Raw genomic sequence first — 16,474 nt, forward strand, 5'->3', positions numbered from 1 at the left:
CACTGAGAAGCACAGATTCTTACATATATTGAACCCGTGAAGAGCTGAAAAAGTTCACTTTAATTAAAAAAGTATGCCCCTTTCCCTCTTCCCATCTGTCTGTGGAAAGCCCTCCTTTAGCAGGACCCATTGGATCTGCCAAAGCAGGATTCTTGTGCTGACAATTTTTTATAACTATCAATTTATATGCTTTTCTGCACTCTCAGAATACCCAACTTTCCTTTTCGTGGTGCCTCCAAACGAACTTGAGAACCCAGTGCCTGGTAGTAAACTAGGATGACCACCATCACACTGATCTTGTATTGACCTTCCATTTGTTTTCAATTCTAAGCTTGTAAGGCAGGACTGCCACAGCATGTAGATGACTGCAGTTGTATTTATGAGTTCTAGTCATGTACTACTACCATCCCTTGATTATCTATACTGATATTTGATAAATTCATAGGTACCATTCATATTTTGCACATCTTTTCTCATTACAGACTACAGTAAACTTTTCAGTTGGTAGAGGAGGTTGTGGAATATAGCATGTTTAGTACAACCATTCAAAAACACTAGCAAAGAGGTTACCTATTAAAAGGTATGGACCACAATAAAAACATCATAAATAATTTTTGAGGAGATATTACTTCGCTTCAATGCTTGTCATTTTATATTAACATGACCTGAAAAACCACAATGCATTCCGCATGCTACTGGTGGCTTTCATGCACTCTGAAGTGTAATGAGCTTGTACCTCATTAATCACTTGAAAGACTAGGCCACGGAATTTCAAAACAGATTAGAAAAATTGCACTTGTATTTAGTTAAGAACACCTCTGGCAGAGCCTGCAAAACTCAGAAAGAGACTAGGTCTAGTCACTGCTGAAGTGAATTGACCAAAAATGTTGTTGGAAGGTTTACCACGTACTCACAACTTGTAAAAGGTTGAACTGCTCTTAAAGAAAGACAAACAATTTTATTTATTATATTAAAGAGCAGGAGTGAGGTTTTAAAGGATTAAAACATGTGTAAGGCGCCTTACAGCATCTATCAGGACTAAATATAGCACAACCCTTCTTCTAATCTTCATGGGCCAGATTTTAAAGGTACTTTTAACTGACTAATCTGGATTACTTGCAAATGAGTAGAACCAGGTACAAAAGAAGCAGGAACAAAAGTTTGACCACGCAGAGACCACGTACCCCAAAACAGGATAAACTTTTTTTTTCAATTATTTTTTTAAGAATTGTTCATTTTGTGAAATTGAGATGTACTGATCTTCTAAACCACCTTTGGTTAAGACAATCCATGTTCTCAGCTAGAAAGCAAGTGAAGCTCATCCTCTTGATACAAAACAAATACTGAAAACTAAGTTTTGCAAAAGTGTTATTAGCTTTCTGCTACACTCCAGCTGGACTTTTACAAACAGAAGATTTACCACATATTTCAAGGCAAATGCTTAAAAAATAATCTTAGCTTATACAAATGAAAGTGCTACCATTTCCCAGAGCTTAGTTATTCTGTTTTAAATTCCACTAGAAAAGAATGCATAGATGAAGTGTTGCAAACAGAAAAATTGGCCAAATACTGGTAATTGAAAGGTAAGCTCTATCGAAGCTCCACCCACCCCTCCTTTTTCTTTTCTTTGACTCATTTGTATTAAAGATAAGAGATAACGAAAAATACAAAGTTGTCATACTTGGATCTTATTTTCAGTAGATGCTTACATTCCTTCAAAAACAACAACAAAAAATACATGAAAATCCACCTAAAAATCTGGCTAACAAGGTATGAGGAGTTTTGATTGAACTATGAATCTTGAACACATTTTGCAATGGAGAATCACTTATTTCCTTTAATAAAGCTGAAAGAAAAATATGTATTAACTACCTATATGAACAATGTAAGTTCAGAAGAAGAGGTTTCACAAAAAATACCTTAAAATCTTCTCTTGAGGTTTTGGCTCCACCTTCTCCTAATCTTACACTGATCCACCCAATCACCTAAGAACATGGAGCTAATCTGATCACTTAACCATCTTACTAGTCTTTCAGGATCAGCTGAATTACAAAAAGAAGACCAATGTAGATTCTAAATAACAGGCAGCTGACAACTCACATGAAAAAAGGACTGCTGTACTAGTCAAAATGATAATTTTATTTTTTGTACATCAAGCGGATCCTTGGGAAACAAATTGCTGCTAACCCTGTCATGACAGGAAAGGGTATCTGAATTTTGTTCCTGTTTTGGGGGAAGGGTCAGGTGACCAATGAATGCTGATGCCAATACACTTTGCTTGCTTTTTCAAGGCCCTCCAAGAGCAGGCTTTACAGTTAATGTGTATGTAATGGCAGTTAAAGTTATATATATACTTAATTGCCCAGTTCTGATCTAGCAGAATATAACTACAGAAAAAACCAAACCAAACAAAAAAAATTTAATCCACAAAATTATTTTCTATCTAATTTCATCCAAATATATTTTCATACTTTTAATGTATTTCTTTAGCTATTTTTCTTATTTTTAAACACTTAAATGTACTCCAGCTTTAATACAGTTATGGCAGCCTACTGGCACCTTGTACCTTTTCAGAATGGCAAAACCTAACCTTCCAGAAATTCTGAAATTTGAGGTAACACTATTATGTCAACCTCAAAACACCCATGAATGTTTCACAGGACCTTTTACTTTGAATGGATGTAACAATGGAAACATCAATGTGAAGTGAGGGGAGAGCCCTCCAAGGGCTCTGGACCTCTGGACAGTCCTATACTTCCCCCTTGCTGCTCCTCTCCTCACTACATTCTCTTCAAGCACTGAGGCTGTCACGTTCCTGTATCCCAGCTATGTAGCATGATCGTAATTCTGACCATCTCTGAATCCACACTCACAGGAGACAGACATATATATGCAAATTGCCTACAGCTTCCTCTCATTCTTCCACACTAATATCACAATTTTTCCTTGCCACCCCACAACTGTAGAAAACCTAAAGAAGGGAGACGGCAGTGTGGCACTGAGGTGTCTCTGCAGAGCCAGGGAGCAACAGGAAAATGAAATGGCTCAGAAACCTCTACAAATGAAAATGGATCATCAAAATGCTTTTGTGTACTGGAGCAACATCACTTTCTTTGAAACTGCTGCAAGTCATGGTACTTCATTTTTGGTGGAACTCACAGTAAAGCAAAATATCTTTTTATTCATGAATGATGTCTTGAAAGGAGATGGAAATTTGTAGTAGAAGTGGGGGAATAAGGAAAAGCTTCCAAACAGAGGAAGAGGAAAACAAGAACAACATCCTGATTTTCCAAAGATTCATTTTTCTACAGCCTACTTGGTATCTCCTATGAGAGAACTGCTTGAGAAAATCCTCTTTTCCCAAAAATCTGAGGAGAAATACAAATGGTGAATTTCTGATAGAGCTAATGTGGTAGGATGTAAAAACATGAATTACCATTCCCCACCACATCTATGAACATACAAACTGTCATATACGATTACAGGGAGTTGAGTGAGTTGGTCCCAAGTGTCTTCCAAATGCTCCTATCATACTGAATCTATTTACCCAGTTATAATGAACCCTGATGGATGTCTAGAATCTCCTTGATCTGTCCTAGCTGTCAGCATCTTTTACAAAATCCTGCTGGATTTATAAATATAAATAAAAACCATGTGCAATACAAGCAGTTATAACTGATGCTCTTCATCTTCTTGAAGACATTTGAGAAACACCAATGACAAACAATGATTTTACAAACTCTTCATTTTAATACTTGTTAACCTTTTTTTGAATGGCATAAACAAAAAGTGGAGATAATTATATATACATATATGTGTATATATATAAAATTTCCCAACTTAAATGAATCAAGTGAGGGGAAAAGATGACCATCCGCAGCTATAATTTAGGAAGTACAAAGATGATCAAAGAACATATACACTGTTATCTAGTACACTCAGTCACATGGATGGTAGTTTCTATTTGGAAAGTCAAACCTCAGACTGATAAACAAACGGTAACCTTTAAGGAAATACTCTCTTTACTAATCTCTAAGATACAAATGGTGAGTATCTAATCCAATTTACCCCCCACACCAGACCTGAAAGAAGCTGACAGCTGGAGTTCCATTCAATCTTTTTTTACAAGGAGTAAGAAAAAGGCAAGCAGAGATACCAAAGTCAGACATTAGTAACTAGACCTCTCTGAGGTAGGTTGCCCATGTGTCAATTCATACTTTGCCTCCAAACTACAATGGATCTCAATCTCCTAGTTACACTTTTGCTTCATGGCATACTTCAAAAGGGTAGAGTAAGCCCTAACATACTTCCAACATCTTCACTACAAATGGAGATTTTAAGCACTATTTCGGACAGACAGTCATGCAGACCAAACATCTTAAAAAAAAAAAAAATTCCTTTCTTTGATTAATGTGTCAGATGTTTGCCCATAATCTAGGATAATTCAACATCTCCCACATGCATCCTCTCAAATGGGCCCTATAATTCTTTGAGAAGAGCATTCTCAATACAGCTCAACTGCATACAGTCTTATTCTGAATGCTTCAGTAATCATGAAGCAATGAGTACAGCTCTAGGTTTGAAGTCTACAAGTCACAGTTGTTGAGAAATTTCTAAGAGGCAGTGTATGTGCATGTTGGTCTGGGCGAATCTCTGTGCAACAACTCAAAATCCCATCAGTCAGTCAAGTACCTCACTACATGTTTCAGGAAAATAAGTTATCTACTTGGACAAGTGGTAATGAAGAAAGCTGTTATTTCCAATGCAGAAAGAGCAGGAATCATCCAAAATCCTTAGTTCTCTTATTCTAAAAGGAAAAGAGAGTTCTGACTTTCAGTATACAAAGGGATTCTTTTCCGTTTTAAAGCCTGAATCCCTGAAAGAGAAGACTGAAAAACTGCTGCTTTTTCATGAAGTCTGGATACATTTTTTGGCAAGGAAAAAAAAAAGTGCTTGTGTCCTGGGATATATTCTACCAGAGAAACATTTCTTCTGCTACTAGGAGCCACATCGCAATGTATGTCCCTGGCAGAAAAAATAGTGACCAAGAATGCCCTCTTTGAACAAAAAAAAGTAGCCAGATCCTCAAAAGGGCAACTCATGGGCAAATAAAAGCACAAGTTTCATTTTTCACTAGGGTGAGGGATCCCTACGCAAGGAGCAAGAAGGTGTAATAATTTGACCCACCTGTTACAATACTGAAGAGCTAAGCAGAGGATAGGCCAAACATGTATCCACAGAAGTATTTGACAATTCTGACACAAAGCCAAAGCAAATATTCCAGAACCAATGCTGACCTTACTATTCTTTCTAAAAGGAAGTCTCAGAGTGAGCACTCCTAGAAAACAAATCCTGGAACAGAGCAACCTACAAGATTCAACATGCGAACAGGATGCACGCCCTCTCAAGACAATACAGGCATTAACAACATGGCCTGGGTACAGGGATTTGACCATGAACCAGACACAAACAAATCAGCTGGCCTTATTACTGCCAGAGTTCCTGGGTCAGTGGAGATAAATGATGTTGATGGGGGTGGGGGGGGAGGGGAATGTGAAAGCTAGTGTTTCAAAATCTTGGGGAGGACAGAATAAAAGCAACATGACAGAAAAGAACAAATAAAAAATGAAGAAAAGTGTGCTGCAACCAGCTACCTAACAATTTCAGATGAAGGCAGCAGTCCTACTCAATGTCCAGTCCTGACAGATGGTTATACTTGCCAGTACTGTTAAAGGAAAGGTTTAAGCAGACAAGTCAATGCAAGGAAGATCTAGTGATGGGCCATCCAATTTAGCAAAATTGGAGAAAGCTGTTGATCATCACAGTTCAAAATAAGACATCAAAAATGTCTTCTTATATATATATAAACAATAATATATGGGTTTACAGACTCAAAGTAAGCATATAAATTTAGACTAATGAATTTTTTAAAGTCTCAAATAGACAAAGGCATTTGAAATGTGCTGTAAAAATACAAGAGGACAAGTATGTGTATTGTGATGACGTAGTATTATTTGGCTTCTGCAGAACACAAAAGGATGATTAATCAGCATCAGCTGCAGTCTAATCTGGACCAGAAGAAATTGCTGGATAAACAGAAATACCAGCTCAGTATGAAACAGAGGAATGAAAAACCTGATGGTCTCCTTAGGTCATCTGAATCAACACAACAGAGAAGGAATTAGTCTTTTATCCTCCTCCCACTAAAGAAAATAAAACCACCATATTAATGGGTGAAGACAGTCGTGAAATACAAAAGTAACAACATGGTATTTCTACTACGTTCTGCATTTACTGGCTTAATTTTCATGTTATGACAGTGTTAACATTTACTGAGGAAATCAAAATTCTGAACATGATCAGAGCAAGAAACATATCAAGCCCTGGCACCAACACTTGCATATATTCCTATCTGGTCACTTGCAATTATGCTAACAGGAACATGTCAATATCTATGGCATTATTTGCTTCTCCTCTCCTCAAAAGAGGGGTTAGGTGGGTCAGAGGGGTCAGAGGATATTGTAGATTATCTTTCTCCGAGTTTCAAATTGTAGAAGTGCACCTGAATGTATAACGCAACCCTTACCTTCTGGACGGTACTGAGCTACAATCGTTACTGCTTGGCCTGCGTTCTTCAGGGCTGCTGCTGCCTGTTCATGGGTTGCTGCTTTTAGATCTACTCCATTTACCTACAAGTAATACAAAAAAACAATTTATCAAAATAAATGTTTGTGTTTATCATCACAGAACATAGACTCATGAAAAAAAAAATTAACTGGACACAAACTAGTTTCCATGCCATGTGAGTTTTCCCTGTTTCCAATATTACAAGCTAGTTAATACAAAGATTACTGATCCTTACTGAAATCCAAAGACAATAAATGCTCTCTCACACATACCCCTCTGTTAAGAAACAGTGTAATTGTCATAATATATCACTTAATGAATTTGTATTTGCTAGGTCAATTTTCTTATTGTTTAAGACCTTTTTCTTTCTTTTTAAGGAGACATAGAGAATGTTATTTTCTGTGATGGTTCACCTCACCTTTCTTCAACAGGGCTTCAGGGATCTCCTTAGCCAAAGCATGCCTACAGACCATTATGTTTAACTTCCAGTGACAAACCACACCCTCCATGGGTCTAGCCTTGTTTTCAATGCAGCAGATTTAAAAATAGTGTCAGAAAAAAACTGAAGCAGGAATGTGTGTCACAGTTTAGACCAAAAGCATTTTTCATAGTTCAAACTAAAATAAAGATGTACTTTAATATCAGCATTTTAATAACAGCAGAGCCAAAATTTAAGAGGAAAAAATTCCTCTTAAATAACTACCAAATTACAATGCAATTGTCCAAAGACATGATTCTCCATAAATTAAGTCATTTCACAAAGAAACACACAAAATCTTTATGACCTTCAGTACTAATATAGAAGCCGCCCTTCAGTATGAGATGTATCTATTTAAGAGTAACAAGAAGTTTAGCAGTTATTCCAGGAAGTAAAGCACCCAATTTTAGACACTACTGCCAAGTCTCTCCATCTCATTAGAAGGCTTATTTCTAAAGCCTGCATTCTTTCAATTTAGACACACCCCCCACTCAGCTACCAGACTAAGATTAATGTCTTCACTGAATATTGTCACTGAATAGCTCTGAGATAGCAAAGTGCTATTTTAATCAGGTTACAGATGAGAAACTGAGGCAGACTGAAGTCCTCAAAGATACTTTGGAAGTATATTGGCATCTGTTCCATTGTCCCAAATTTAGCTCAGTTAATTATATTCTTTGATTATAAATCACTAACTGGCATTAATATACAGGGAGGGGAAAACTTTTGTTGTTTAAGTAAAAGAAGCAAGGAATCCTACAGATATTATACGATCTCCTTTCCTAAGCTCTCCACTTAGGTCAGCTGGCCCTCCTGCAAGGATGAAAGAGATGAAAATTCCTTCTCCATCTTCTCCTCCAACAATGTTGAAACCAAGACCTGTTGATCCTCGATGTAGGATGACCTTTCTAGGCTCCCTGAATGAAAGAAAGGAATACGAAATCTTCGTCACTAGACATGAGTAGAAGTAAAATAAACAATTAGAAAAGCTAAGTTCTCTGAGAAAAGTAGTGTTGAAAATTCAGGTATCAGAAGTTACACATTTCTTAAGGCAACAGTGTCCTGTGTCCCACCCGCACCTCCCCAGTCCCGTCGTTTCCCACTCCCCCCCAAAAAAGCTTAGACTTTCAAATAATAGCTTCCATTATTTGTATGCTTTCAATTCTGCTTCTAGATGCAACACAAAATCCCCTTCCTGTTGTTAGGTGAACTGAACAATCCATAAGTATGTATGTATTCTAAATTCCTATTATGCTGCAATCCTATTCAGTGCTAAGTGTTATTACTTAACACTTTCCAGACTATTTGAAGAGCCTCGATATAGCTCAGTCTTATTCTATTTAATGGCAATAGCAAGCAACAAAATACTCTTTTGCCTTTCTGAAACTTAAAGAACAAATTCTAATGGAAAGACCAACAATGAAAAGTATGCCCTTACTGCTTTAATTTCACTCCAGTTGGTCAAGCAATAAATACAGCAAAGAACAATTCAAGAAGTATGCATAAGCCCTTTTAAAAAAAAAAAGATCAGAATTTTTTTGTATTCTCAAATACATTTGCAATTTATTTGCAGCAACTGCAATTTGAAAAAGTTAAATCTAAACCAAGTTGTTGCATTCTTTTTATAGAATCCCCTCCTGACTCGGATGAAGAGAGGAAAGAAGAAATACTGATCAAGTTGAGACAAGGCCAGTCAACTTCTAATGCAGAAACACTCCTCCCAAAAATCTACTAATCTGCTACTTGACCCAATACAAGAAAAGCATAAATGATTTCAGAAACAGACATTTCTGATAAAGCAGAGCAACTGTGCATTGCATTTGAAAAATCACTAGAGAGCACTAAAGAACAATTAATGGACATTCTTAAGTATTTGGAGACATTAATTATTAATTTATGTGATAAACTAAGAAGCTGCATTTTTCCAAAACAAAAAAATATCATTTAGTCTGATCTTTAAAAATCACTCCATTTTTGCACTAGCTCTTAAATCAACTTAGTGTCAAATTCTTAAATTTCATCCGGTCAGCTATTATATTCATTTATTCAGAGTTCTATTTTATTACAAATAAATGACATTGTGAAAACCTATGTATATTGCTCTGGATCGCACTAATACATTAACAAAAATGCTGCAGTTAGAGAATATAAATATGCAGTATCTTTTAAAATATTACTCAAAATTTCTAAACCTCTTTTTGGGATGGAGGGAACGAAAGGGGGGGGGGGGGGTAATTTAAAGAAAATCACCCAAAGCCTTCTCTGAATAGCCCTTGCATTTCAAAAGAAATCTAAAAACTTCCTTTTATAGTAATTTTAAGGGAAAGCTATAAAACTGTAAGTTCAGCAATGCTATCAGCAGGACAGAAACACTTTGGCTTATATGTCCACCTAACCCCAAGTTAAAAATAACTACAAAGACATATCCTACCTTCCAATACGCTAAAATTCATTCTCCAACTTATTATACCACTTAAGTTTCAATCCTGGGTAGACCCTGCCTCAGAAACTGAGTGACATTATCCATATCAGATGTTGTGACACAGAATTCAGCAACAACATACTGAAAATACAGTATAATATTCCTACACTTGCAGAACAGAAGGGTAACATAATCAGAAGAGCTTCCCTTTATCAGCAATGATGAACAAAAGATTAATGCAATCTACTGAATCAGTGAAGGAATGAATGGTCTGTTAATGCGAAAGGATTAAAGAGCTCTCTAGCCTTTCTGGATTTAGGAATCCATCAAATCAAACCCTTGTCAGGGGGTGGGGAGGAACAGAAAAACAAACAAACAAAAACCACCTCACAAACAAAAGCAAAACAACAACAAAAAACATTGCTGGCTTTAAAATAAGAAATAATCTCTAGTCTGCTCATACTACCATCGTAAAAAACCTCAGTCAACTCATGGAGCACTTTGGCAGGGCACTCTGATTTTAATGCCATTCCTGGACTGATAAATCATGTGTGTGTGCCCACATGTGTGTACATATAAATATATCTAGTTTTCTCCTTACAACAATGTTTACAAGTGTTAAGAAACTAACATTTATTTCTTGAAACAAAATATGGTATTTGCTAGTATTTTGCCCACAAACAGATCTTACGAGCTTCCCTGGTTAACTAATTTGACATGTAGCTTTGGTTATTCATTACCTGGTAATCTCATCATCTCCAAGCATTCCCTTGGGAATTGGTGAATATCGCCCTGGTGATGCTGGGGGCAGGGACTGTCCCAGGTAGGCAGATGGAGTGATATGGTTATCTACTGGCTGAGAATAAGCTTCAAAGAGGGGAAAAAAAAAAAAAAAAGGAAAAAAAAGGCAAAATAAGCATTAAGGAAAAAGCTGGAGGAACTGAAATAGGAGTGATCTCTTCTAAAAACAAAATATAATAGTTCAAATGACACATTATAAATATCACAGTTCTAAAATATTGTGTTACATCTACACATTCCCCAGTCTCCTCACACTTAAAGTCAGTAAGCAAATTTTTCAGTTTGATTGTGTCTCAAAAAACACTTTTTTAGAAACAGACACTGTGGATAGCTGAAGCCCATGAGGACAATCTGGAGATTTATCTGTTTTTAAAGTTGTCTTTAACTTGACTGAAGTCAATTAACAATTTCAGTTTCTTAAAATCACTACGTCAGAGCACCAGTGAAAAATAGAACATTTTGATGTTACACTTCTGCCAAACTGTCAAGCTGCCTACCTCTTTCTTTTCAATGCTTTGATGCAGAGCATCCTAGCATCTCCAGAATACTCCAGGCCATTCTGATTGGTCTGAACAGGGAGGAATGTTACATTTCTTAGACACTGAACAAAACCACCTTGAATAGCAAAGGTGCTGGCAGTGATGCTAGTATGTGCTCAGCCAACAGCACACGTCAGGAGACAAAGGTAGGATTATTCCACAACCTACTCTTCAGGGTAAGAGGCATCAATTTACTGAGAGGAATAAACAAGCTAGTGCAAAAAATTTCAACTGTACTGCAAGGGTCAGTTGCCTTATTCACAGGTTCGTTGATTAAAATTAGAAAGGAGTATTAAAAGGATTTAGTCTAACGTCTTGCATAACAGGCCCCGAATCCTGTGCATGAAGTGCATATGTTTTACCTGAACCACAACACACATACTAGAAAAATTTAGCATCTTAATGATTTCAATTGATTGAAAATATTCTACAATTCCAGGAGAGTTTTTCCAATAAACAATCAAGAGGGTGCATTATATTTCCAAGTTAGACACACCAATTTTAAGTGTCCGTTCACCAGGCGTAGTCATAACCACTCTCTCCTATTACAAAGCATATTCTACAATTGAAAATCTTTTTCCTGGTGTAGGTGCTTCAAGCTTCGAGGCTGAAACATGGAGGGTGGGGACACCTGACAGATGCAACATTATTAAAAGTTGCCAGACTTCTCTGCTCTTATTCACTTGCTGTATCCGGTGTGGTGCCTGACCTTTCAGGATTTACACTAAGCTTTTTAACTGAATAGACATGACATAGATTGCAGAAGTGACCTGTATATTCTCCTTTTTTGTTTTTCTTTTTAAACCACTGGCAGAATGTTCGGATCATATAGGGACTTCATCAAGAGTATTTTTATATGATAGATTTGCTAAATAGCCAGCTTTCAAACCACCCAATCTGCGCTGGATTGATTCTGTATCATTCTAGATTCCTAGTAAACCTGTGTGCAGCAAATTCCATACGTGGAGTATGTATCACATCAACATGGTCTTACCCCAATCAGTGGTTTAATAAAAGAGGTACCAAGCCAGACAGGAAACCCCTATAGTACCTTAATGCTTGGCATGTAACATCTGGTATCATATCTGATTAGCCAGACTGCTTCTTATTCTTTAAAGCTTTGTCACAGTACTAGAGCTCTTTCATTTTTCCAGAATGTGTTTCAGCAAGCATTAAAATCCACTATTAACAGCTTAGGTAGTTTAAAAGCACTAGCTGATAAAGTAATTAAGTTATGTTATTCAGACACACCAGCCCTCAGCGAGTTGCATGCTCTAGTCTGGGACTGTGCAGAACTTTTGGAAATTGCAACTCTGGATTCACAAGTGGTTTCAGCAAAGTTCAAAAACTGAGTGCAAGAGGTAGCCTGTCCCCCTCTACAACACAGACAAAAGGAAGCTTCCTCAAGTTAGCTTCATGAGGTCTACAGCAAAGAGAACACTGCTTTTGCTAAAACCAAATGATCAACAAAAGCATTCATATTTGAGAATTCCCTAATAATTAGGAGTTGTTCAAGACACAACTCCTAAAACCATTTTTTAGAACAGCTGTAACACATGTACATTGCACCTTCATCGTTCTGCTCCCTGCAAGGATTTGAAGACTATAGAACCCACTACTTAATTCTTTCTGTCTGCCTTGGCACAATATTTAGCTTCTATGCACTGGTTACAGATTTGGACAGTTTACTGTCAATTTCAAAACTTGTTTTTTAGCCACATTTGAGTTTTGGCAACAGATTTTCACAATGATTACCAAACCATACAGGAATATCTACTTTTCAATGGAAAAAAACCCCAAACACTTGTATTTTAATACAATACAATAAAATACAATATTTTCATGTTACTGTATGTACTTTTTGTTTAAAGCAAATGATACTTTAAAAAATGACTAGTGTACATAAATATAGTTATTTTGATTTTCCTCAGAAAATTTTACAGCTAAAGCACAAAAAAATGGAATGCAGACTTTATGAGTGCTTTTCCAATTAGTGGAAAACAGGTTTTGATTAAAAAACCCTAAACAACTGTAGCACAGTATAGCAGGTCTGTACATTCTGTTCATGCACTAAATTTCCTCATTTCACAAAATGAATTTACAGTTGCTTTTAACAAATCAGTGGCAGCTATAAATGATGCCTATTTTATAGGAAGCAATCAGATTTTTCATAACAAATTCTATGGTCGTTGACTTACAGTACTGACTTACAGTTTTATTGTTTTTAGGGTTCCTAAAGCTTTTAACTGCATCATGTTCAGAAACACACATACCATCTAACACTGTAACATATTCTTATTTTTTAAATTTTGTATTCTTTCACCACATAACTCAGCTATTGAGCAATATAAGTTTTATTTCAGACCCGTGGACTGTTCCACGTCAGCACTGGCTACATTGTTTATAAAGTTCTACACACGCTACTTGCTTAGAAAAGTCAGGTCCTTTCTCAAGGCTGATATTCTCAGCTCTAAGGAAGCAAACGTACAAGGCATAAAAAGGCTCTCTATGGAGTTCCTGCAAAAAAACATGCCTGCACCTTTCCTAAAATCGTTGTAGCTGGATAGTATACCTGAAGAATATTAATATTCATGAGGAACATGATAGAAATAAAAGGCAAGCCATCACTTACTGAATTCTAAATCAGGTCTAAACTTCTGTTTCCAAGTAAATATTATTACTGATGTAACTGATAAAGGAACTGCGTTTTGGATGAACAGAAAATTACATGCATAAAATGAACTTGCTTTGACAGGAAAAGTCAAAGACTCTTAAGGAGACATTCCAGTTCCAAATCCGCCCCCGCCTTGACATAACACAGTTCTACACAAAAAGAAATTGGAAGATTTCCTATTATTTCTGTATTATCTGCAAACTGAGGATGCCAATCACAAGTACAATCTCTAAAGTAGCAAATAAAATTAAAACTTTATTGTAATTTGCTGTTATTACCTATTCTTCCCTTCCTGTGTTTATGCCATTTAAAGAATGATAAGGCATGCATGTCTCTAGTGAGGAAACTGATTATTCCCTACCTTGCAGTATTTTATTTCTCAATGCAGGGTGGAAATACCGTACCAACACATGCACACACACACACAAAAAGGAAAAACCTTTAGAATTTACTAGGACTCAAAAATGCATCATGAATAATGTCTTCAAAGGAGGCCTGTATAGGAAGCAAGCCCTCTGTCTCTCAAAAACTGTGTAGACACTTTTCTGTCTCTGATATTCTACAATACGCACTGTACAGGTAATGTCGGTGTTTTTAAATAGCAAGCTCTAGACCTTCTTAGTAATATTTCAACCAAACAACTTTAAAAGCATTAATAACAACAAGTTACTGGACATTTGTTCCAGGAACCATTTAATGACCAACATTTATATAGAGATTACTGAGGCAGTTTACATTCCCTACTACAGAAGTCTAATAGCTATGATTATCAAATATACAAATCAATTTAGTTGCCAATGGTGCTAGTCAGCTGGGTGGCATCAGTCCACAGGACCATCCCACCTACAGTGCTGTTGTTCCTTGGCATACAATGAACATAGTTATTTTTGTTGAATTTCCATGTTTCCCATACTGGAAGTTCTCGTCTTTCAGTGTCTCAGAGACTGGATGCCACACAAGAGAACATTATTCAAATGGCAATGTGCTCAGAAAGAACAATCTTACATAATTGCATTCTTCTTGAGTCAGAAAACGGAGATCACTGTAACGTAACTGTTTAAACTAACAATCCACACCTCAAGGGTTAAAAGAAAAATCTCACAGAAGCAATAGGAACAGGCATAGCAATCAACTATTCCGGACTGTCAAGGGCTGTGGTCAAGCCTTCATTGCCCATGCACATACCAGTCTCTAGAGCTACAGGACACAACATGAACTGTTTTTTCTACATTCATTCCCTGCTAAATGCTCACACAGCCCCAACTTCTTTAACAAGATTTTCAACATTAACTTCCTCCACAAGCAGCCAGAAGCCATTCATGCATTCTGATAAATATCAAATGATAAGAGGTCAATTTTCAGCCCCAGGTGCACAGCAGTGGCAGGATCTGTACTCTTCTCAATAAATACTGCCATAGATCAGAATCTCAGAATCTCAGAAACCTCTTGATCAAATGTCCCTCAATTCAAAGACACTAACCCCAAAGAAATATCCAATATCAAATGATTTAATTATCTATATGGATGCTACCTTACTTTGTCCCATTTCTTCCGCCATCAGACCACACTATTGTGTGGCTGGTACTCTTACTACAGTAGTTCTAAAAGAAAACAGATTTTGCAGAAAACCTAGATACTGAAATTTGTGAACCTGGTTCTCAAACAGTTCTTCAGTATCCCTAGCTCTGCATTTTAAGTCCCTATCACCAGGGAAAGTGAGGCAGCCCTATAACTAAACTAGACCAGTTCCAGAGAGAAAGTCTTAAAGACAACCAAATTCTGAATTTGGTGTTGTCTGGACTTCTGAATGAATTATCATGTTTACAAAAGTTAGCACAGTGAGCAATCTACTGTATGTTCTGCAGACAGTAGAGATACCAAGATGGTAAGTACCATGCACTGTGCTTTTAGTTGTTTCTGATAAAATGAGTGTTTAAAAAACACCCATGCAAATTTTAAAAAAGAAAAAAAAAGAAGAAAAAAAAGGCGAGTTCTGGGCAGTGAGCAGTCTACGTATATACTCAGGTAGTAGACAGAGTTTCTACCTTAACATCATTTGTAATGGACATGTCCATAGGCAGCATCTGTGAGGATTTTAAGAGATTCAGTAGTGAAAGTAATAGTACGTATTACTTCTCCTTTATGATGGGCCTGAACTCCTAAGAACCTGGATAAGAGGATTCTGATGGACAGAAATACAAAGGAGGATTGCAAATACATGTCTCAAAACAGCTGCAGGTGAGTAGGTTAAGAAAGAAGACTGGTAACTGTTTCAACATTCACTCACAATCCAGGTGATTCTAGAAAATACCTCTTTATTTCTGTCATCTGGGAAAAGCTCTTCAGAGTCCCTAACCTAAGGCTCCTGAGCCAGGTACTGCTCTGCTAAATGCAGCATCACTTTTGGACATCTCCTCTGAGATGAGAACGAAGATAAAAACAAACCTTGAAATGGTGGCCCTGAAAACATCAGCTTCTAAACTGCTATCCACAGGAGCCACCACTTTTTGGTATGAGTTCTAATTGAGCAGCTCCCTACAGAAAGTGGAGGCTTCCTAGTTGCAAAGTTGTAGTACTACTTTATAAAGAAGCAACAGCCCTTGAGGAGATTGGTATCTCCCTTTGAAATTTTCATTGTAAATGTGAAAATATTGAGGGGTACTGAAAAAGCTTTTGTTCTGCTCTGTATTAGAAAAACAGCATCTTAGCCATATGCAGTTGCTTCTTATAGGCGAAGATTTAGCAAAAGACTAAACAGATTTCCTTGAATTAAGCCATTAAACACCTCAGGCAAGACCTTTGGATCTATTTTGTATGCAAAATTCAGGCAGTAAATCCTGAGTCTCCATGCCAGGTGCAGTAACAGCCAGCTGCACTTTGATCAACAGAGACATACAAGCATGTGAAGCCTTGGGTAGGAAAGGCTGTCCTGT

General features: G+C 36.9%; 1 protein-coding gene across 32 annotated transcripts in view; it reads right to left on the reverse strand.

Moving 5' to 3' along the window:
• Nucleotides 1-16,474, reverse strand: part of DLG1 (discs large MAGUK scaffold protein 1) — a 173,983-nt gene that overhangs the window by 36,462 nt on the left and 121,047 nt on the right. For all 32 annotated transcript variants that reach the window (XM_069792298.1, XM_069792291.1, XM_069792302.1 and 29 more), the window contains 3 exons: nt 10,268-10,394; nt 7,866-8,022; nt 6,587-6,689 (listed from right to left, as the gene is read on the reverse strand). In XM_069792298.1, the coding sequence (XP_069648399.1) occupies nt 6,587-6,689; nt 7,866-8,022; nt 10,268-10,394 (387 nt within the window). The remainder of the gene's footprint in view (nt 1-6,586; nt 6,690-7,865; nt 8,023-10,267; nt 10,395-16,474) is intronic.

The sequence above is a fragment of the Haliaeetus albicilla genome, chromosome 9 (genome assembly GCF_947461875.1).
Source record: "Haliaeetus albicilla chromosome 9, bHalAlb1.1, whole genome shotgun sequence".
In the NCBI taxonomy this organism is placed as follows: domain Eukaryota; kingdom Metazoa; phylum Chordata; class Aves; order Accipitriformes; family Accipitridae; genus Haliaeetus; species Haliaeetus albicilla.